This window comes from Camelus ferus, chromosome 13 (genome assembly GCF_009834535.1).
Source record: "Camelus ferus isolate YT-003-E chromosome 13, BCGSAC_Cfer_1.0, whole genome shotgun sequence".
NCBI lineage: Eukaryota > Metazoa > Chordata > Mammalia > Artiodactyla > Camelidae > Camelus > Camelus ferus.
This window is the reverse complement of record NC_045708.1, coordinates 8,403,552-8,428,869: the sequence shown is the minus strand read 5'-3', so window position 1 is coordinate 8,428,869 and position 25,318 is coordinate 8,403,552. Positions and strand designations below refer to the sequence as shown.

Genomic DNA, 25,318 nt, shown 5'->3' with positions numbered 1-25,318 from the left:
GATCAATTTATTCCCAATTTCCAATTACAAAAATTTCACATACATGCAAATAAAGCAAGTTAGTACAACTGAGTATCATGTTTCAGCTATAAAAGGCCGCTTTTTTCCAAAAATATACATTTAGAAACTCCCCAAATCTGAGTTAACTAAGTAATCTATTAATAAGGAAAAAAAATTTCATGAGACTCAGAAATAGCTTAAAACATTATAGTCGGGAAAGCAATAAAGAAAGGATGAGAGGGGATGGTATAGCTCAGTGGTAGAACACACGCTTAGCATGCACGAGGTCCTGGGTTCAATCCCCAGTCCCTCCATTAAAAAAATAAATAAATAAAATAAGTAAATAAAACTGGGGTGGGGGCTATAGCTCAGTGGTAGAGCTCATGCTTAGCATGCACAAGGTCCTGGGTTCAATCCCCAGTCCCTCCATAAAAACAACAAGCAAACAAAAAACCTAACTTCCTCTCTCACCCAGAAATAAAATAAATGAATAAAATATACATTTTTTAAAAAAAAGAATGACAAAACACAAGGGAAACAGACTCAAAGATACAGAGACAAACAGGTAGTTGCCAGAGGAGGGGGTGGGTGGGATGAAATAGGTGAAGGGGATTAAGAGGCACAAACCTCCAGTTATACGATAAATAAGCCACAAGGATGTACTCCACAGCACAAGGAATATGGTTGATAATATTGTTAACTTTGGATGGAAACAGACTGTTACTAGATTTATCATGGTGATCATATCATAACGTACGCAAGTGTCAGATCACTATGTCGTACACCCGAGAGTAACATAAGATTGTACCACAACTGTATTTCAATAAAAAAGAAAAGAAAAGATGACAAGCTCTTTATTTACTTAATGATAACTAAAGGAAGAAACCAGTGTTCACAATGAGTCCAGATGGACATTAGAATAAACCCTGAATCAGTCACTCGTTTCAGCTGAGATGGGCGGGAGTAAGTTGAAAATGCCCAGGTCAAGGGAATATATCTCATCCCAACACTGAAGAGCTTTTTCTCTCCCCTCCCAGGGGTAAAGCGGGCATCATGGATCCTGCAGACACTATGCTCTGAGTATATAAAGTAGAGGGTTAGGATCTGAAGTGGAAGAGGAATATAAAAAACTACTTTGTCTATGAAGATACAATAAGGTGAAAAAAGACCAGCTATGCAACTGACAAAGAAAAGCTGGGAAGGATTACCAAGAACCTCTTTGGTCCCTGTGTCTGCGGCTTAAGAAGCTGACAGGACACCTTGTGTTCAGTTATCACCTTCTATCTGGACTAACAGTATAATTGTCTGCACATAAACACTGATGGAAGTGGGCAAAGTTTAGATAAGCAGAGTAGCAAAGCACATTTTTTGGGAAAGCATTACTTGAAAAGAAAACAAAGTGTTCGATTTCTAAATAATGAAGCTCCTCTTAAGACTTCTAAGCCAGCAAAATCAAATACAGCCCATGCCAACCATAACTGAACGCCTGCCAGGGAGCACTTGAATAACAAGTCAGAATGAAACGCAAAAATCCCAGTGAGAGCGGCTAAACTGTACCATTAATCCAGAGAGAAACAAAAAAGTGACACTAAATGACTTGCCCATGCCCAAGAGCTGCAAAGGGAGTGGTGACCAAAGAGGGATTAAAATCACACTCTGGACAAGCTGTGACAGTGCTTTTTGAAGTGCTACAAATGAAAATCTCTTTTATTACTTTCCAGCCACGCCCCATCTTTCCCTGGAGTTGAGATGCAAATGCTGCTTTCTCCAAAATTAATGCCCCAAACTGAAAGGCATCACTCACTGTAACCAGCAGTTCCCAGTCCATGCACAGGGGTCAGGTAAGCGTCAGCACCGTGTTAATATACACTTGAGGCTCGGCCCTGGGAGCCAGGTTCTGGCAGCCTCAGGCAGGGTCTGGGAATGTTTGTTTTCAGTAAGTTTCCCAGGCAGATGGGGAACTAATGACAACAGAAGCCATGCTCTAAACTACAGAATTAAGAATCCTGTGTTTTGAGGCCAATTAAAAGATAAATCACAGTCAGTTCATGAGTCTTTATGGAGTACTTTCAGATGGCTTAATGGAGTGAAATGGGCAAAACTGCATCTAGTTACTCTAAACGGAGCTCCAGGGTCAACAGCAACAGTAGGTCCAGAATCTGTGTACTTGGAACATACAATTCAAATGTCACTTCCTCCAAAATACTTCCCCTGCCGTCACTATGTCCCTACCTCCACCACAATCTGTGTTAAATTCATGTCTCTTCCTCTTTGCTTCCAAGGCACCTGTTGCCATCCTACAACATAATTTGTAACACTGAATCAAACGCTAAATCACAATCATCTACTCTCTTTCCTCAATCCGCCAACAAAACGCAAGCTCCATGAGGGCAGAAGTTTCTTCTTCCATCATAGGAGTCCTCATGAATAGCAAACAGTAGGGACTTAAAAAATATTTGTTACATAGATGAAAAAATACTATGAATACCTATGCCCTTCCAGACTTAACAGCATTGATTTCCAAGCTGATTATGATTCTACTTGTAATAGACAGTTATTTGGATATAAAACACTCACTTGTCCAAATTCCTTTCCACCTGCAATTTCAGCCTACAAGGCTCCGTCAAGAGACTTCCTCCTGTCTGTCGCACAAAATAAGAGGGGAAGATCAGGTCTCCACTGTTGTCCTCCGAGGCCTTTGAATACTCCCGTGGATGTCTCTCCGCAGCAAAGATGTCCATGTCTTGTAGATCCACGACAATGCAGTCCAGCAGGCAGACATGGTCTTCTGCAAGGACCCAAGGAAAGAGAGACAATGAAGAAACTGGGCTGGACCTGAAAGGGCTGGACCAGAACAAAACTAAAAAGCCAAAAGAAAATTCATCGTGTCTTTGGAAAATGTTTACAGAGCTACCTGCTTCAGAGAACTGAGTGACTGGAAGTCCCCACTTTGGCACCAAGACCTCCCTCCACAGTGCTCCACGTGCCAGACACCTCCTGCTCAGCCCCTGCACACAAGTGCATACTGTGCCTCATCCCCTCAGTGTCTCACCGTTGTCCCGAGACACTGACTGAGGCTAAAGCGTTTATGGCTAAAAGGCTTTGATGTGCATCTCTGCCAAGGATACCCCACAAGGGTCTCGTGTAGAGATAATGTTACCCAAAGGTTTACAAAATTTTCCAGAAGCAAAATTCTTTTTCCAAACAAACATCACGTACAACCATTTCCACTACCACTGATCTAATTCAAACTACCTCCATTCTTGCCGAGACCACCACAAACTCCCCTCCAATACACCTGTACCATGCCGGTCTGCCCTCACAAAACCATTCTGCCCACAAAATACCTCAGTAATCCTTAAAAAAAAATGAGACCAAAACATTCTCTTCCTTTACACACTTCGACGGCTATGTTTAACCCAAAGCTCCTCCTGGGGAAACCCCCCTAAATCCCTCTAAGGCCCTGCGTAAGCCCACTGCCTGTACCTCCAGCTCATCTCACGACACCGTCCACCGGCCCACGGAGCCTCAGGCTCACTGGCCTTTGTTTCCCTGGAACGCCAAGCTCTTCGCTGTGTGGCAGTCTTACATATGGCGTCACCCTCCTCTCTCGATCTCAAATGGGACTGGGTCCTCTCTATTCTTTCTTTCTATGCCATTCTGTCTTTCCCATAACATTTAACTTAATCTGTCAACATTGAGATGCTTATTTAATAGCTTTCTCATGTCATTCACGCGGTAGCAGGAACTATGTCTAATAGCATGTTAACCCACAGGAGAACAAAATGTTGTAACACCTGGATTAGACAGGCACTAAATAAGTTAGCTCTTGCCTTTTTACTATATTGATAAACTTGTGAAGCAGACAAAAGTGGAGCTGATCCAGTAGAAGGGGATGAGGGATGGGAATGAAGGGCTTCAGAGATTCCCCAGGGTTTTCCGGGAATCCTAGGGATACACAGAAGCAGTTTGAGAACCACTACTTTAATCCAATCTTAATCACATAAGAAGAATTCCAGAAACAAACAGCAAATCAGGAGGAGAAACAATGCCAGGAAAGAGACCGTTCTATAAAACATCCCAAATCACTTTGTATTGGCTTTCACGTATTTATAAAGTTGACCTTATTCCCAACCATCATTGCTATCCTAACAACAGCAGCAGCAGCAGCAGAAGATAACAGGTACTGAGTGACCCTATGGGCGCGCCCACCCCACCCCGCCTGTGCCAGAGACATTCGTTACGTATACAGGGCGGTAGGCAAGGACATCACGTAAGTTAAGACTTCGGGTTCTGGAGTCAGGCTGCCTAAACTGATGGTCCAACTCTCCCACTTACTGTCTACATCTACACTACTACGGGCGAGCTACTTCATCTCTCTAAGCCTCTGTCCCTTCATCTATAAAATGGGGACAAAAATAAAACTCTATGGGTATTACTAGGATAAAATGCAAACATTTACAAAAGAATGTGCCACAATGTCTGCCACACAGTTAAGTGTTCAGCAATCAGTCTTTTGATGAGGATTACAATAATTTCTTTTCATCATCAATGTAACCATAAACCACTTTCCTGTCACCTCCAGGACTGGAGGTACCACAGCGAGTTAACCACTCCTTGCATCTCTCTAACAAAAGACATCCAGCAGCCTCCCTCGGCTCCTGTCCCACATCAACCACACTGGGCTGATTCTCATCTGCTGCCTTTTGTGTCTAAAACCATATTCTGCTTCCCCAGCTACTTGGAGCAACACCTCACTTATCCAATCCTGAACCACCCATTCAGAACACATTTAAAAACTAAAAGGCCAAAATGAGACTCTCATCTGGAATGACTCGTTCTTACTCTCTAGAGAAGAGCACTAATAATTGGGTGGTTCATGTCTTTTAAAAATTGTTACAGTATTTCTGTTGTTACCTAATTCACTCTAATATTTTTTCAGAGTTCTTTTTTACTGCTCTGGAATTAAATAGTGACTTGCAAGGATGTCTAAGGACACAGTAACTGTTCTAATTATATTATCACCATCTGGTGACAACTATCTTGATATATAAGTCCTAACAGACGATATAAATCTCTTTATTTACTCTGTGCCTTGCTAACTTCACTCTCCTTTAAACATCACCCAATGCTAAATCCATATGCTAAAATTCGTAAGCCTTCTAAATCAGTATCAAAATCAGATTACCATTAAAGATGTGCTACCACTTTGTCGGCATCTGCATGTACAGGATGCACACCCGTTCGGTTCCCGCAATGGTCCCATGAATTTCCCCACCTCCACCACGCAGCTCTTTCTCCTCTGTTACCTGGACTACTGGATGCCTGGCGGACAGAGGGTGTGGCTTGTGGCCCCTGCTGCTTTGTCGAGGTCCTCGGCACAGACTCACTCTTCAGGCTGCCTAGACTCACCCCAACAGGAGGCGGCATGAACAGCCCCTCGAGGTGGGTCCCTATCAGGTCTTCGGAGCTTGTCATTTTCCTCATACTGTGTTTGGGAGTGCCAGTTGGGGAAGCTGAAGGCACAGACTCCTGGGAAGAAACAAAAGGAAACTAGAAGGCAGGAATAGGGGGTGACTATATCTACTATCCTGGAAGTCTCGTCCCAGTCCCTGGACTCTTCAAAGACTCTGTACCACTTGGTACTTCTCAGCTCCCAGATCGCATACACAAAAGGGTAACAGGGTCAAGATACTTTTCTGCCACATGTAATTATTTGCAGAGATGTTACGTATAATTATTCAGTACCTATTGAAAACTACAGTAATTTTGCAGGAACATATTTTATCTTTTGGCTTCAGAGCAAATGTCAAGATACTAATTGCTTGGTGGTTTAATCCAGGTCAAATACAACAAAAGCCAATCTCTCAGCCATATGACTGTATTGCTGCTTTGCTGGAGAGGAGGGGCTTATTGTTCTAAAAAAAATGTACCCAAGAGCAGTATGGAATTAAGCCATTGTAATGGGGCTGCACTCTCCAGAAGTCTCCCTTCCTGGGTTTACATTTCTCATCTCTTCAAGTAAACACAGATGAAAACAAAATGGAAAACATAGATTAGCCATTCCTATTACATTTCTGTTCAAGGGCAAAAACAGTAAAATTAATTCTGCAATTCTACTGAAGGTACTATACGCTTCTCTTACATACATAGTACCTTCAGTTAATTGCTAATAGGAGTAAATCTTTTTCACCAGAATGGTTCAATAACTGGCATTTAAACCTCCCATGGTTTCTTCACCCAAGCCCCAGAGCTATTACTCCTGCATGGCTTCTGCCCCGTCGGTTTGTTCTCATCTATCCCTTCTCACCAGCAAGTTGGAAGGAGGAAAAGAATGGGAATTTCCCTCCAGCATGTGTGTTCCTCTGAGCATTGGAAACAGAGATGATAACACTGCCTTCGCAGTTATCTTGAGTAGTAATTATATGCTAACGGTGAAAGAAACTAGTTCTTATTTTTTGCAATTCTTTCTTGCAAGGCAAATTACTAGGCAAATGCTGTTATTTAAGTATTTGGACATTAAAAACCTTCCCTCTTGCTTAGTTTATTTAAACTCTAGAGAGAATTTGTTGCTCTTTCATTTGATTCCTCTCTCCATCCTCTCTGTAGTTGGTTTCAATAAATCAATGGCTTGAGGAGATTAACTCAAAGCTTTTGAAAGACTTAGAAATTATGGTCTAAGCACAAGCTGTGGTTGAGGAAAATGAAAGGAAAAGCATATGTAAAAAATTCAGACCTGAGCTCATTAAGACATGGATTTACGTCAATTCCAAACACACAGGAGTCGTAGACCTCAAAGGCAAATAACCCCTTTGCAAGCTTTGAGTTCAGGACTATTTTCTGTTCTTTAACCACTGGAATGCATACTACACAAACCTCATACGTGCAAATGCATTAAAGGGCAAACATAAATGCAAAGTGATTTTTGGACAAGAAAGTAATCATTCATTTCAAGTAGGCCTAGGTCAGTGGGACCTGACTGTACGTGTGGAGAGCTACGTTTCACAGGATAAGTTTATCTGAATACAAATACCATAACAAGCGATGCACTCCAAGCAGCCCTTATGGAATTCTACAGAACAACCACTGGCATGTAACCAGATCAAGTTTTTCTAGGATTTAAGAAAATAAAGTAAGATAATCAAGAAAGTACTACCTAGGGCTAAAAAAAAAAAAAAAAAAAAAAAAAAAAAATCACTTTTGATGATCCTTAAGGACTTCTCTACACAGGAGGAAAGTGATTCACCAAAATGGGGGAAAAAGTGATAGGCAGGCTTTCTCAAGTAATGAAAATATTTTAAAGGATCGTTTTTAGATTTTTCTTTTTTAAGCATATGAATGTGAATTGACTGCTGAATCCCGTAAGGTTTTTCTGAATAACCAGGAGGCAAACAAACACATTATACCTTGAAGGAAAAGGGATCCTTATATGCACCGGTGCTTAAAATCAAATCCTCAAAAACAAATACAGGAAAACACTTTGATTACAATGCTACAAACTATGTGCTGTTATTTGGCTTAATTAACAAAACAGAAACCCTTCTGTAAAAATTTCTTGAAATATATTGGCAATTTTTCTGAATTAGAAGCTAACTTCAGAATCAGCTCATAAGCCCATATTCAGATACATCTGATAAAGAAAATAAGTCCTTCACCTTTTCAGGAAGGGAAGAGAAACAAAAACTGGTATTATGGAACTTGAGCACCCTTCTGGCTCTAACTGATCTCTTCCTAAAAATCTAGGCCTCAAAACAAAGATCTATCACAAACACATTCCAAAGAACTTACTATACGCTCAGGAGACGGTTCCCAAGGAAGAACGAACTCCCCCTTGGGCGGCCTGGCAGCAGAGTTGGAACAAGGATGCAGCATCCTGAGGTGACAATGGGGACAATATTCATGTGCAAACACAAGCTCTGACACATTTGTTTAACGTCTAATCATGTTAATTATAAACACCTCATAGTAAGGAAAAGTGAGTCAAAAAATTTAGAAGCAGTTACCAATCTTTATAAATGGATCTTTCTTCTATTTTCTTTAAGACTCTAGTCAGTAAGCAGCAAAATGCTTATCGCTCAACTATGTAAAGAGATTTCCTTCATTAAGACCAAGGTTACCAGTTCTCTACTAGGCCTACTGTGGAAAACCAACGGTGATTTATTTTACTTTTAACTGTCTAAAACAATATGTAAGTGGAGGCTTATTTCTCACTCTGGCAGGAAGGCCTACTATTCCAACAGGACGGATTCCACAGCAAGGTGAACAAGCAAGTTCTCAAGCATCAGCCATCTGAAGACACAGCTACCAGGCATGAGTGAAGCTGGTGACCCTCTTCTGCACCACTGAACACTGCTGCTTCAGTTTCACCCTGTGCTCTCATCACCAAATCTAGTTTATTTGAGCGGCTGTACATGAGGTGATGTACGGACAACCTGCCCTCTAACCTTTAGTCCAAACACCTCCACTCTGGGCCCTGAGCCCAAGGCTGACACATGAACATGGGTCCTGTGGTTCTCACTGCCTCGCCTTCGCTCTTCCCCTTACTCCCTCGATTCCCACTCCATGAATCAAGTATTTTCAGTTTAGGATGTTTAGGTTAGTAATAGTGAGTAGATGGATGAGGGAGAAGTAAAACAAATGAAAGAAACTGAAGAAATAGTCATTTGAAAATAATAACATTGAGTTTAGGCATTACCAACAAATACGGTCTTCCTATTTTTTACTTTCTGACCTGAGCTGAGGTCTTTCGCAAAGGCCTGGCAAGACTAGCACCCTGGTCACTCTCTTTCAGTTTCTTGTCTTCCTACGCTTAGAGAGGTGAACAGTAACTACTCAAATTTACAACTTTTCTGTAATAACCTCTGGATTTCTTCCATCCAAGTGATTTGAAAATTCAAAAGAGCTACAGCTATTTGGGAAAGGGCCAATTAAGACAGGAATAGCCTTTGGCAGTTTATTTTCCGCACATAAACCTAATCCTAACACTGAGAGGTAAAATTGTATATTGCGGTTAAGCGCATGGAGTACTAAAGGCAGACACACCAAGTCTGAGATCCACATTGTACTCCTCCCTCAATGTTTAATTCAGAACACATTACTTAACCTACCTAAGTCTCAATTTCTTCACCTGGAAAAATGGTATGAATAATGGTATGAATGGTATGAAAATGGTACCTCTTAGGCTGCTAGTGAGAACAAAATGAACAAATTATGTAAAGAGCTTAGCACAGGCTGGTGTATAATAGGCATTCAACAAATGTCAGCTATCTGCATTGCTGTTACTGTCGGCTGCCATGGAGTCCAGCAAAGCTCCATTAAAACACACCTGGAATGTGGAGACAAGGGAACTCCCCTCACACACTGTTGCTGGGAGTGTAAACTGGTGCAGCCACTGTGGAAAACAGTATGGAGGGTTCTCTAAAAACGGAAAATAGAACTATCATATGACTCAGCAATTCCATTCCTGGTTACATATCCGAAAAATGCAAAAACACTAATTCAAAAAGATACATGCACCTCAATGATCATAGCATATTATTACAAATGCCAAGATATAGAAGCACCTAAGTATCCACCCAATAGATGAATGGATAAAGATGTGGTGTATATTTATATATATATAATGGAATACTATTCAGCCATAAAAAAGAATGAAATCTTGCCATTTGTAGTAATATAGGTGGACTTGGAGGGCATTATGCTAAGTGAAGTAAGCCAGACAGAGAAAGACAAACACTGTATGATATCACTTATATGTGGAATCTAAAAAACACAACAAACTAGTGAATATAACAAAAAAAGAAGCAGACTACAGACGTAGAGAACAAACTAGTGGCTACCAGTGGTGAGGGGTGGGAGGGGCAATACAGGGGTGGGAGAGTGGAAGGTACAAACCACTGAGTGTAAGACAGGCGACAAGGATGTATGTACAACCCGGGGAATCTAGTAAAAACTGTAAATGGAGTGTAACCTTTAAAAATTGTAAACACAACATACTTCAACTATACTTCAATTTTTTAAATTGTAAAATCAATCAATCAATCAACCAATCACCTAGAACACAAGACCTCTCGTTTTAGCAATACTACTCAATCTCCTCAACTGCAAAAATGGGCAAGACCCCCTTCAAGGTCCTATCGGTGCTAAGTCTGTGATTTACTAGGGTTTACCAGGGTTTCCCGTTTTCATCATTTATTCTCAATGACTCCCAGTTTTTCCAAATGTAAGATAAAAACACAATTCTCATCCCAATTACCTCCAAACATCATGTAAGAAACAAGTGCTACTGTAGTTTTAAACTGCAAAGCAACATATTCTATAAGATTTTATTATTAAGACATTTTAAAACAGCTTCAGATATACCTTGGGCCAAATTATGTCTTCCTTACATTTACACATAATGTAAAAAAGTTAATTACTATGAGTTCAGCCTGTGAGGAAAGCATTACAAAGGTGGGTCTGTTGGTTTGTTTGCTAAAATAAGTCACTACATACAGTTAATAAGGGTTATAATTTACACTGTCTCTGAAAGCAAAAATACTATATTGCTATTTTACCACCTTTGTTAAGGTGGCAGTTTCCAGAGTATTATATTTGATTTTTTCCTGACTTAAAAAAAAAAAATCAATACACAGTTTCAACAAGTTGGTGCATTTTTCCTTCCCAATTTTCAAGAGTAAAAGGTTAATTCAAATGTTAATGTCAAAAAATATTCTTCAAGCCACAAAAGCAACAGCAGTTGGGAATCATATTATTGCAACATAGGAACTTTTCCACTGGTATTGCGATGCCAGGTGAACTGAGAAGGGAATGGGCGCTGACTGCTCACCTTATCTTGTAAGGTGAAGGTCCCAGGAAAACCGGCAAAGAGAAACTTGTTCTTGACTTTCAACTTCCCCAAATTTGCTACAATCAGGTTATTTGACCTGGAACTTTCCGGGATAAGAAGGACAGGAGCACCAGCCTCAATATCTAGGAGAACCCGTGAACAGCGCTGGGCTTGATCCCTCACCTGAAGGAGGAAGGAAAACTGAATTAGGGACGGAATTAATTCCCTAACTTTACAATCAAATAACCTCAATTTCCCAAAAGTTTCATGAATTTATAAACCTAAAACAACTAAAATCACACAGAGTATATTTTATGACCACCACGGGGTTAAATTAGAAATCAGTAACACAAAGATAATGGAAAACCCCCAAATATCTGGAAATTAGACTACACACTTATAAATAACCCATGGGTTACAGAAGAAATTACAAGGGAAATAAACAACATTTTGACCTTACTGATAAAGAAACCATAGCACATTAAAAATTCATGGAATGCACTGAGGGGAGGGAGTAGCTCAGTGGTAGGGCGCATGCTTAGCATGTAAGAGGTCCTGGGTTCAATCCCTAGCACTTCCATTAAAAAAATAAATAAATGAAACTTTAAAAATAAATAAACCTAATTACCTTCCCCCACCAAAAAAGAAAAAAGAAAAAAATTCATGGAATGCATTTAAAAAGGTACTTTAAAATGTTTAGCATTAAATGCTTACTTATATAAAAGAAGATGTAAAATGAATAATTAAAGCATCCCGCTTAAGAAAGGAAAAGCAAAATATACCTAAGTAAGGAAACGGAAATATTAAAGAGCAGAAACCAGTTATTTAGAAAATAGATAAGCAAGAGAAAAATCAATTAAACATTTATAGAACACTCTACCCAGCAAACACTCTACATTCTTTTCAAGTGCACATGGCATAGCTGTTAAGAGTTTGCATGGGCCATAATACAGACCTCAATAAGTCAGTTATTTTAAAAGATTAATGAAAGTGATAAACGTCTACCTATACTAATCAAGAAAAAAATAAGGAAACAAAAATCACCACTATCAGGTAGGTGTCAGAGACGTTGTTACAGAACTTAAAAATATTAAAAGATATGGGAACCTATGAACTAGTTCATGCCAACAAACTGACTGTTCAGATGAAGTAAACAGATTCCTTAAAAAAAAACACACAAAGTATCTACAGCTAATATTGTATTAGTTCACCTCTGTGGAAGACAGAATGAAGACAAGGCATGGATACCCACTCTCACCATTTCTATTTAACATTGTATTGGAAGTCTTAGTCCACACAAAAGAGTATGCAGGTTGGAAAGCACTCTCTTATTCACAGACAACATAATCATCTACGCAGAAAACTCCAGAGAATCTAAAGGAACTAGAATAAGCAAGTTTCACAAGACTGCAGGACATGAGGTCAACATGTCAGCTATACAAGAGTCAATTATATTTCTTAAACTTTCAATAAACAAGTGGACATTGAAATTTTTTACTTGATATGATTTACAATAGCATCAAAATTTGGAAATACCTAGGGATAAATTTAACAAGACGTTTTAAACGATGTGTAAGAACGGTGCACCCAAACCATTGCTGAGAGAAACTGAAGACCTAATTAAATGGAGACATATCACACTCAAGGATTCAAAGACTCGATTTTGTTAAGATGTCATTTCTCTAGGTACATGGATTCAATGCAGTCCCAATCAGAATGCTAGCTGACTTTGCTGTAGAAACAGACAAGCTGATTCTAAAATTCATATAGAAAAACAAAAGACCTAGAATAGTCAAAACAACTTTGAAAAAGAAGTTAAAGGACTTAACACTATCTGATTTCAGAACATATTATAAAAGAACAGCTATCAAGACAAGGTGGTATTGTATACAGTTAAATATAAATCAATGGAACAGAAGAGAGAATGAAGAAATACATACATGATCAATGGATTCTCAACAGAGGTGTCAAGGTAATTCAACGGAAAAAGGATAGTCCGGATATGTATGTGTAAAAAAAAAAAATCTTAACCCTCACTTCACAAAATACACAAAAATTAACTCAAAATGGAAGAGATCTAAATTATAAAACTTCCAAAAGAGGAAACAGGAGAAAATTTTCACCACCTTGTGGTAAGCAGATTTCTTTGACAAGAGACAAAAAGCACTAACCATAAAAGAAAAAAATTCTACTTCATCAAAATGAAAGACTTCTGCTTTTCAAAAAACAGTATTAAGAAAATGGGGAGAAGGGGGAAGCCACAGACTGGGGGAAAATATCCACAATACATGTATCAAAGGGCTTGTATCCAGAATATACAAAGGAAGAAATAATGTCGATTCTACACAAACTATTCTGAAAACACTTCCCAATTCCTTCTACAGGGTCAGCTCTGCCCAGTTACCAAAAACCAGAAAAAGGCATTCTTTTATTTTCAAGAAAACTACAAACTAATATCCCTCAGGAGCATAGATACAAAAATTCATACTTAATAGGAGCAAATCAAAAAAACTGTTAAGAGCATCCATAGACAATAAGTAAATGAATGAATATGGCCGTATTCTGTTGTGAAAGGAAGCTGACCAATGGCTACCAGGACGCAGGGATTAGGGCTAGGGGGCCTACAGCACAGAGATGCAAACAAGTTTTTCAAAAGAGAAAAGTTCTAAACCTTGACTGTGGTTGTGGTTATAAGACCATGCAACTGTTCAAATTCCTTGAACTGTACACTTTAAAATGGTTAATTTTATTGTAAATTATGGTAACACAATAAAGCTGACAAAAAGAATAATGTGCTAATATGTTTCTTATATATTGATCAGTGAAAAATATAGATTACAAAACAGTGAGAACAAGACAGTTTCAATTCTCTACTTACTCATATTTGTATTGATATGTTTTCTATTGCCTATAAACATGTATTACTATTTAAAAAGAAAAAAAATATAGCCTTTACAATGTAAAAGGCTCTTTTTTTCAGTGTTAAATACCCTAAGTCAGGAGAATTTACACACAATACTGCTTTCACTTGCTAACTCTACACAATTTGATATTGTCTACCAACCCATGACTACTGCCTGTTTGCTTCATTTTTAAGTAAATTTCAGAATTACAAATTAATTCATAGTCACTGTAGAAAACTTCAAAGGGAAAGACAGAAGAAAACTGATATCATCCATACTCTCACCTCCAGTGATAAACACTGTCACCATTTTGGTGTTTAGTGTAGGAATCAGGAGTAGGAACTCTGGTCCTGACTATCTGGTCTGAACCCCGACTCTGGCCACTGATTAGTTTGGTGATCTGTTAAATTATTACATCTCTGTGTCTCACTTTCCTCATCTGCTAATAATAGGCCCTACCTGACAGAGCTGCTGTACGAATTAAATGAGACAACACACCTAAAACATTTACAGTGACTGTCTAGTTCGCCATCATTGGCACATCAGCACAGTACCCTTTCCACCTTTTCTCCTATACGCATGCACACAAAGCACATGTATAGGAAAAAAAATCTTTTAAAAAATGTTTTAAAGTCTAATATATTAACTTACAGACTCAAAAATAATAAGCCACCACTGGCATACTGTAAAGCACTTACTTTTTTAACATGCCTTATCAATTACATGCTGACAGGGAAAGCACTGCATCAAGAGTTAACCAGGGTTGAGTCCCAGACAACCAGAACTAGGAGTTCCTGTGTATCTTAGCCTATAAAATAGCAATAACACACCTGCCCATCACTATCTCATTGGGCACCAGTGTAACTATCTTTTTTTCTTGTTTCTATCTTCCCACTAGTCTACAAGCTCCATGAGGACAATGAACTTGTCTTTCTTCTCTGCCGTTATGTGCCTAGCTCTCAGCACACTGTGTGACACACTGTTCACATAATTGAAAAAATGAACAAGGTTGCTCATAAGGATCAAATGAGACAGTATGCATGAAAGCACTCTGAACACTCCAGAGCATCTCTACTCTAAGTAAGTATTAACCCAACACACAACATACTTATTTTTGCTATCTCCATTTTCCTCCTACATGAGTCAAAAGAACAGCAAGAAAAGTAACTTGCAACTGGTCACAATGCTTATAGTGGCAACACTCAGACCCCAGACTCTTATCCCAAGATTTCTATATTGCACATCTTAGAGCCACCAAAAATCCCACTTGCTCAGTGAATAAAGAAGCTTAATATAAGAGACTATGCATAAAGTTAAAAGCTATGTACTTCTGGGGTAAAAGATAAAGGAAATAATTTATATTTCACCCAAATTAGGTACATTGATTTTTTTTTAATGTTTAAGTTTATTTTTTTATTGAAGTATAGTTGATTTACAATGTGTGAGTTTCAGATGTACACACTGACATTTTTCTCATTTCAAACATCAAGATTAAAAAGAAATTTAAAGTCCCAATGGAATGTATAACTGAGACAGCCATTCTGGAAAAGTCTGGCATTATCTTCTAAAGAGAAATATGTGCATACCCCATGGCCCAGGAATTCCACCCCTAAGTATCTCAGAAAAACTCTTACACCTTTGCATTAGTGAGACCTAGCACTGTAAACAATTCAAATGTTCCACAGGAAAATGGATAAATCATCTGTGTAATGCACAATGAAATATAACAGTGAAAAGAAATGAAATGTAATCACATTTAACAACCTGAATGAATCTTATTAACACACTAAGATTAAAAAAAAAAGCAAGTTACAGAACATGAAATACAGCTTAATGCCATTTTTATAAAGGTCAAACAGGCAAAACAAAGCATACTGTATAGAAAATTTTCTTTTAATTTTAAAGGGACTAGAAGACCCAAGAATCAGCAGAGTGGTTACCTGAGGCATTAACAGAATGAGACAGGGAAGGACCACATGCAGCAGTCTCAGTAATGGTTTAATTTTTACTTTGGTGGTGGGTTCATGGATGTTCCTTCTATACATGCTACAGATATTCTTTTATATGTATCAAATACTAAACTGTCTTTTTAAGTTTCTAAAGAGAGAAAAAATGATTATATATTCCATAATTATAACCATGGAAACATGTATAGAAAAAAAAACAATTGACAATAAATTAAAACATACCTATGGTGCTAGAAGATTGATAAGATTGATTCTTTTTTCCAGATTCCCTATAATTTGATCATACGGCTTTTATATTAAAAAAAAAATTCTCTATAAGATACACAGGAAACCAGTAACCTTGGTTGCTTCTAGGGATAGAAATTGGGTGGCTGAGGAAAAGTAACTGAGAAGGAGACTTTTCTCCAAATGTCCTTTTTTTGATTTTGTACTAAAACAATATATAACATATTCAAAGTTTTTACATTTAAATTAAAACATTAAAGATTTTTCAATATTGTCACTATAAAGCTTAAATTATAATCTTTTACCTAATAAAGCTTAAAAATAAATAACAAGTTTTACAAAGAACTACACTGTAACTGTTTCCTGTGGTTCCCAAACCGTGTGCCAAGACACGGCAAGAGGCTGCCTCACACTCACGGGGGCATGGCCAGGACATTTACATTTTCCAGGGAACACATCATCTGTTGGACACTGCACAGACCAACAGCTTGAGGTGGGTTCTATTCAACGTCAGATCATGCTATGTTCCTTTCAATGATGTCACATCTTTGTGAAGGTGGGCCTTAAGCAGTTGCTATGATAAAAAGCAAGTGCCATGAGAAAATAAAAGTGGAACAGGAAATGAGGGTCGTGGTGTCCAACCTGATACCAAGTTTGAGAAGCTGTTCCATGCTCAAGGGACACATACCTCCTACTAGGAAGTAATTATGATTATTTAAGAATGAAATAAAAATATCATCTTTCACTTATATGTTACTATTTTTCAAACAGCTACCATTTTCAAACTATTTTTCAAGATAAGCTGTTAGGACACACGTACTTATTAAGTTGTTTAGACTTAATTACTTTGGAAATAGAAAGACCATCAGATGTTTCCTTTAGCCTAGGACGTATTACAGAAAAACTCCAAGACATTAAGGGAGCCAGGAACGAAGAAGTTTGAGAACTATGTTTGAAAAAAACCCTCTTTTTATAATAGATATGTTCTTTGGGACTACTTTTCAGAGAAGTGTCCCCAATGAAGTCCTAAAAGGGACCAGAACTCTTAAGTGTTATCCATAAATTTTGTTTATCTTTTTTAGAGCTAGCTAAACTAAACTTTAAAGGTAATTAAAACATGGTATGATGAATAAGGAATGTAAGCTCTCTGATTATAGTAAGATTTCTATAGATGATCAGCTACATGGAGGACATCAGTAAGCTTAAGATTACCAAATTAACTTACTCCAGTGAAATTTTCCAGATTTCTATCTAGAGTTTTAGAAGTTCTACTGATCAGTCAAACTGGAAAAGTGTCTTGGATCAAGAAAACTACCTACCGTCTGCCCCTCAATGGCAGCTCGCTGGCGCCCTAACACGTCTTGCAGCTGAGTGAAATGCTGGATGAAGGCCACCACCTCCGCCTGGAAGCGCTGAGTGTGCACATACTGCACGGAGGCCATCTGGAGGCTCACGCGAACGTCGTGCTCTCTCCGGAGCAGAGGGTCGGGCCGGCCATATCTAGGAGTTAGGGCAAAAATGTGACTCAGACAGCAGCAAGATGCAAATCAAAATCTGAAGAAAACTTGGGCTGACTTAGGGGTTTCCCTAAACAACAGCTTTAACTATTAAAATGGAAATCCACAATCGGTTTTACAAAGCAAACTCCAGTAACTACTCCCTTTCTAAGCTTCTATGATGTACTGAGGATGTTAAATAAAAGTACTGCTAATCATATACCCATAAAGTTCTTCTAAAGCAAAAAACCAAAAAAACAAAAAAAAAGTCTGTGCGTTCGCCAAGGCTGTACACGGGGACAGCTCTGGGCACTGAACTCACTCCTGATTCCAGAACTCACTCAGAAGCCAACTGTGGGTCAGACCTTCCACCTGGCCTCTTTTTCCCTGTCTTTAAGGAAAAGTGATTATTTCTGTTCACTCTGTTCCAGCAAAGACTGTAACAATATGGACTTGAAAAATAATAAACACAAGACTATGAAACAATTGGTAAAGAAAATTAGGCAAGAGAACCAATGTTTCTGGGGAAATCCATCTTCTGGAAGCAGAAAGAAGTCTTCTCTTTACTAGTGAAATGTGGGCCAAAGAGTTTTAGCATCTACATTCACAGACAAATTAGAAAACTTTTAGAAATAGTTTTAAATTTAATGGAACATGGTGACATAATAATTAACTATTATACAGGACATAGTCACTGGGGAAAGGAACTCACATTAGCTGAGCATCTACCTTGTGCCAGGCAGAGTTAAGAGTTTTATATTATCTCATTTATTACAGAACCATGCCACTAGGGTAGGTAATGATACAAACAAATCAATCTAAATTCTCAGTAGAGTATGATATACACCCTCCAGGAATGAAAGAAAAAGTTCTCAGACATCTTTAGGGACTGTTTTTTCTCAACTCTGATTGAACATTAGAATCACTTTGGCAAGCTGAAAAAACAAGACTAAGCACTACCACAGAACATTTGGGGGCAGAGGTAGCTATCTACACTTTCTAACAGTTCCTCGAAAGGTTGAAAAACCACCATTTTAAACTTCCTGCCCTCTGAGAAAACCATTCTTTAATAACTACATAGGCCTAAAGATGTCTTCTAAATTCAAAAATAGAAGGGATTCAATACAGATTGTGTTTATACAAGAAAAAATGCACAATGTAACTCAAAACCCTATCTTCAATTTTCTCAGGCTGAAATCATTTCAGAACATTTAGAGCTAGATGAAAATTGATCTACCTTATTCCCTTCAATATTCAGATAGGAAAACCGATGCATGGATATTAAGTGGCTTGCTCAAAGTCACATAACAAGTTGGTGTGAAACTGGACTACAATGATAATCAGAATTATTTCAATCATACCCCATTTGTTTATAAAGCCTGAGTGGCCCACTTCAATGTAGATCCATTTTAATATAAATCAAGATTCCTCACAACTAGATCAAATCAATCTTACATAAGAGGTTAAGATTTCTGAAAACTTTTCTTCACTGTTTAGCCAACAAGTATTTGAAACAGCAAGCAATTATGACAAAATGTTAAGTAAGAAAAGAGTGGTATTTTTACTTAAAAGTCTGGAAGATGAGTGCTTCTTCCCCACTTGTAGTGAACCGTTCTCTGTAGAACTCTCCATGGGACGTCAGGTCACTTAGAGACAGGCTCCCAATGCTTCCCTGTAAGGCCAGGTCTCCCTCTAGGAATGTCAAAAATTAGAACACATACTTATGCATCTTTTTTTGTCACACACCTTAAATTTGTCTGGAACAAAAACTGCTATACATGTGCCTCAGATTTTACACTATTTAATAAAACTAAATGGAAAAAGCAAATTTTCATAATCCAATAACCCAGAAAAATACTTTATGTACTATTTCCAACAGTCAGTGCAGAAGCCCAAAGTGGATTGAAATAAATACAGCAACATCACACTTTAACACTTATAAGGGGAAAGAAATTAAATTAAATGCATACACAATTTAAAGGATAAAACATTTATAGATACAGATAGAAATGTGATCCCTTCTGAGATCAGACCACTAATTAGAATTAGTAAAATCTCGTAAGATCTATTTTGTACTGTGGGTAAAAGAATAAAGGAAAAGTGTCAGAGATATGTCAGTTAAGCAGCATTAAATGGGTTTTCGTCTGATTTAATTAAAAGACAAAAATTAATGAGACAGAGACTGGAGATGTAGATTTGAAACTACTCTGGTATTACGTAAGTGAAGCCCCTAGAAGGTGGGTAGATCAAAGAAGAAATGTTGAAACATGAACGCCTGGGATGTGAATCTATGATAAATCATTCTCAACAGGGTGTGAATACTACAAAGAAATATTCTGAACTGTTGCTTCTGTAAAACACATTTTATCATCATAGTTAGCATTACACAGCGATGACTGAGGTGTGTGTATTTGGCAGGCTAGTCTGCTCCCAGTGAACTGAAGACACGTGCTTATTTGTGACTCCTAAGGTCCTCTAACAAAAATACCCACACTTCTCCCAACTCTGAAGACCCAACTCTTCTAGGAACCTTTTTATAAACTAATTTATATCAGGCATGAAACCTTAACTTAATTCATTACTTCCCCAAAAGACATTCTTATTTTACTACACAGTCAACATTTGAGCATTTGTAATCTTCCTTATTTCATTACCAGTTGCTTAAGGAAGGAACAGTATTATAAAAAATCTATAGAAGTCTATAAATCACACACTTTGTAAATCTCTCTGACTTAGGACTTGATGTAGCTCATTACTTGTGTTCTACTGAGAATTTCAACCTAGAGAGATGAGAGAGAATGTCAGCTTTGCTACAATATCCCCCTGCCTAAAACCACGCCACCTACTGGTGGCTCCCCCTATTTATGGCAACAAAGTAAACCTACGCCCTGGTTTCCCAGAGATAGTCCTGTGGTATGCCTGTTTCCCGGCTGTATTTATTAATAATGTCCCCTTTCACTCTCAAAAAATGTCCCAATTTTGGACAGAGAAATTACATAGTCACCCCAGATAGTTTTTTAAAAATACAGATAGATGCCAGGGCGCCATCCCAACCTACAGAATCAGATGGTTGGGATGGGAAGGGAGTTGTGTCAGACATCTGCATTTTTAAGAAGCTATCCAAGTGATTCTGATCCATAAACCAGTATTTGGGAACCACCACCACCAGTCACGGCCAGACCAATAACCATCATCAAGCCACTGATCCACACCTTCCCGAGCAAGTGAGGACAATTAGATTTTGTGAGCAGGATGTTCAAATTCTTGCCAGATTTTGCAAGTTTCATTTTCCCCACTTACCAATCATTTCCAGATGTGCCACTAGTTTGGACACGTTCGCCTTCGCAAGCTCACTGGTGGTCTTATTCAGCACAAGAGAGAGTGAATGAACCTAAGAACACAGGAGGTAAAGCAAGGCAAATATTACTGGGGGAAAAAGGTATCTTTCAGGCAAACAGTATCAAGTAAGATGCTGGAAGTCTCGGGAAATTTGAAAGTAAAGCTTTTATTTTACTGATGCCAATTTCATTTCAGCTCTTCTTAGCCAGCCAAATCATAATAAGAGGAGAGAGGTGATAAGAAAGGAACTCAGCTGAGCAAAACCCAGGCTCTGTGGTGTCTTCTCTGTGGCTGCCTTGTCTACTCTTTGTTATTGAAGTGTTTTACATTATAAAACAATTTTTCTCATTTTTGCATCCATCTTTAATACTGTATTATTCTGTAATCACTCATACAGATTCATTAAGTCAAGTCAACCCTAAGAAATCTGTCAAAGCAAAATGATAAATATGCTTAATCCTTAATGTCTTTGACAAATATCTAACAGAAGCCCCTATTGATCAACTGGGACTTCACTTACGAACCACAATCAAAAATTTTCTTTCCCAGAGACAACGATAAATAGAAGAAAGCCAAAATCCTCTGCCTTGGGAATGGCATTCTTTGAAACAAATAAATCATGTATGGTAATACCGTCATTTTCACTACAAAAAGGACTCTATGTCTATGATTTATTGAGGCAGTACTCTTTCAGTGCCATTGCTGGGGATAAATCATTAGCTGAAGAGAAGAAGGAGATAAGAGGAGATGCAGAGGAGATCAAACCCCAGCTCAGATTCTCTGCTCCTGAGGGGCAGAGCCCAGAGACACTCGCCCCTTATCTTTAATGCCTACCACAAAGTAGGTGCTCAGTAAACGTCAGATGAATGAAGGATTTAGGAGAAAAAAAGTGGAAAGAGAAAGAAAGAAAATAATAGGAGGAAAGGAAGGAGAAAAACCATCTGTAGAGGAAGGCAGAGAAAAAGGAGGGGACTATTACAGATGGAGCAATGACCCTGGGGTCCATTCCAGTGCCACGGAGGTTCCCTGCAGTAAATTTCTGACACAGACAACAGAAGGGTCTCAAGGGAATGACATTATCATGAAGGGGGAAGTAAAAAACCTCTAGTCACTTAATCACAAAAATAACATGTATAATGGGTCTAAAAGTGCTTTGTTTGGAGGAATCTGGCTGACACCCCTTCAGCCCACTATTAGTGTCACTAAAAGTGGGATGATCAGATGTTGCACACCTCCTGGTATAAGGCAACGGGAGGCACTCAACACCACCTATGAAGCGTTCTTACCAAAAAGTCGAACCTGAATCTGATCAAGTTTCTAGAGCTAACTTCCATCTCTAAACTAGAAGGTAAAAGAAGTCAAATGGCACCACAAGGAAACAAAGAGACAAATCCAGAAAGTGAGATGCTCCAGGGGACACTAACTCAGTTCCTACAAGACAACTGCATGGGAGGAGAAAAGGAGAGGCAGGGATTGGGGGGGGGGGGGGTCTGGCTTAATTAACAGAGATTTAACAGAGATGACAGCAAACTAACACGTGAACCCTATTTGGGTCCCCATCAAAAGATTCATACATCATTTTATTTCATTCTGCTCATTTTGTAGATGAGGAAACTATGGTTCAGAAAAGCAAGTATTCCACTGAATTGTAGAGATCAACGAAAAGACATGAAGTTTCTTAAACCATTCGTTCCTCTACAATCCACCAATAAAAGGGCATTTTTGAGACAATCAGGGAACTCTGGTTACAGATTGGTGAGGGCTACATAAAATAACATATCTGGAATTTGCTTTAAAATGCTTTAGCAAAGAAAAAAAGGAGTAGATAAACTAAACATGATGAATCTCACAGGTTGGGGATTCAGGAGTTCATTATATCATTCTATTTGTGGTATGTTTGACATTTTTCACAATAAAAATGTTTTCAAAAATTCTTATTTTAAAAAAGGGTGTTGTTGATGAGCATTTATCGAGTCCTCATCTCTTGTGAAACCAGCTGTATCTACCTATGCAGAACCCCCTGGGGGGACTCCACATCCAACACCAAAGGGTTCCTGAGGCACCACAAGAATATAGTTACAAACACATGCAGTCCCTAAGAATGGGGAAAGCCTCTCCAGCTCCCCAGCATTTTGCCAGATACAGGACCAGGGGCCTCAGGTACCACAAAGGCACTGAGCAAGCAAGGCAAAACTGGTTCTTGCCCAACTCTCTCTTGCAAAATGCTATCATTCTACATGATGGAAGATGAAGAAATGGAGGCTTAGAGAAGCTGAATAATTCCATTAATTTATATACCCAAAGGAAAGAGAAGAAGTTACTGAAACCATTTATTTCCCCTGCCTCCAGATGGGATTAATGTTAAAATTTTTTTCTAAAATATTAATGTCTACCCTTTTATAACAGACATTCAGAAGACTATACAGCTCCCCTGCCAATAAGATCTATTTTCTAGAGTAAATATATACTGATAGCATTTAAGTAAACAAGACCAAATCCATTCTTAGAACTTATAGGAACCAAAGGGAACTGATACCTTGAGATCCAGTTTGGTGTTAATGGGATCCTGAAGTTCAGACTCCAGTAAAGCACTTGACTCTGACTTCATATTCTGTAGGATGTCCTCAGGTGGTACCTTCATTGCATGGTTGTCTGCAGTGGACCCAATTCCAAAAAAATCTAGTATCACGACCCAGGTTTGCAGTGTGATCAGCACATCCAAGCAGTTAAAATCAACATCAATGCTCCGGTTAACTTGACTATAACTGGAAGAGAATTCTGGATGTTTCTTATCCACCAAGAATATGTTGATATGGACCAAGGAATCATCAAATTTGCTCTTTCCAGCAAGTATCTTTGGCTCATCTACTGTTGGGGAAGGAGGCGGGGTCAAGGGATAGTCCTGGTCTTGGACTTCCTTTTGCTTCTTTCGGGATGCCGAGGTGGGTCTTTGATACAGCTGGAAGACATTAGGGGCTTCTTCCATGTGGGAAGGGAGAGACCGAGGCATATCTGGATACTCCACATTGGACACTGAAGGGCAGGACTGAGAAAGATACTCTTTTTGTGCTAAACTAGATGGCTTAGGGGCTCCCCGAGACACCATCAGGTTCTTATATTTGGAATCCGGATTTTTTTCCAGTAAGTCTTCCATCAGCAGAGAGTGCAGGGCAATCTGAATGGATAAAGTCTGAGGATGGTCTTTACTGAATTCCACCTCAAAATCCTGAAACTTTAAGCTCACAAGACCCTGGGCCCCCAAAGTCAGATCTCCACTTAGCTGAACTTGAAGCTCTGATATACAAAAGGTGGCTTGAACCTGGGTAAAGGATTTGACTTCCTTCACAGACAAGGATTTCTGAGAAGAGTTAGAAAGGCTGGAGTGGCTGAACAAACCATTCTCCTTCCTTTCAATGGAAGGTTCTCCACAGGTACTGAGGGAAGGCAGAGGAGAATTAGGGCAAGGTGAGGAGGTAGCACTGACTGGAAACTTATTCAGATCTTCACTATACACGAGATTGTCCAGCGTTTGTAAAACCTGCTCATATACATGCTTTGCTAACACCACCTGCATTCAAAGAGAAAAATTCAGTTACTCCACTACTATTGTCAATTGCACTCATATGCACTGCCCACAGTTTTTTTACGGGCTTCCCCAAGAGGTTATTATTAGTTGACAGCAAAGACTGTCTCTTTTGTTTCTTTTCTGTCCTTACCTCTCCCTAACCCATGTCCATTCACGAGGCCCTCCCCAAGTACCTCACAGAATATCTCCACGCAATAAATGTTCAATAAAGTGCTATTAGTTGTAGGTCTGAATCAGCAAAATCACTCTTTCTAACCTCACAAAAATAACTACAGAAACTGAAGAGAACACTGCCGAAAGTCTAATGTGGTTACACCACAGGACTGAGAAACAAGGCAGGGTTCTCACTGACCATCAGCAACTAGTGGAACAACCTAAGTTCAGTACCGCCAGACAAACAGCTAGTATTTTTCACAGTAAGAACGATGATCCATGATTACTTATGTTACTTCCTAACTTTGTTTTTAATTACAATTCTTATTAAAATTTTTTCAAGGAAGTTTACTTACATAAGGACAATTTTGTAAACAGAGGAATTCCAAACATATAGAAGACAGAATTGGAAAGTGATCATTTTGTAACCCTAAGCAAATAATGTATCCCATCACAGCCTCTCAGTGGAATAAGTCCTTCTATGAATGACTAACAGGGAGTTTTACTACGGAGGGATCATGTTCTTGCCACCTGAACACAATCAACAATTTTAGCATCACTAATAGAGAGTCAGACATTAGGTGCCTCCTGACATAATACAGCATCAAGTACACTGCACCACCTCTGAAGTGCTCTGGCCACCAAAAAAAAAATAAAAGAGCCTGTATCATCCAAATGCAATGTACAGATCTTATTTAGATCCTGATTCAAACAAACCAGAAGTGAGAAGTCATTTTTGATTGTTTTAAAAATCTGAAATCTGAAAATGAATTAAAATTTAGGTGATCTCAAAAAATCCTCAGTAATTTTGTAAGGAGTGA

At 38.7% G+C, this 25,318-nt stretch overlaps 1 protein-coding gene across 1 annotated transcript in view; it reads right to left on the bottom strand.

Annotated features, from left to right (window-relative positions):
- Positions 1-25,318, bottom strand: part of VPS13D (vacuolar protein sorting 13 homolog D) — a 226,887-nt gene that overhangs the window by 167,853 nt on the left and 33,716 nt on the right. The window contains 7 exon segments of the mRNA XM_032495223.1: positions 2,578-2,788; positions 5,310-5,532; positions 10,829-11,011; positions 17,243-17,423; positions 18,985-19,111; positions 20,720-20,810; positions 23,295-24,326. Of these exon segments, the coding sequence (XP_032351114.1) occupies positions 2,578-2,788; positions 5,310-5,532; positions 10,829-11,011; positions 17,243-17,423; positions 18,985-19,111; positions 20,720-20,810; positions 23,295-24,326 (2,048 nt within the window).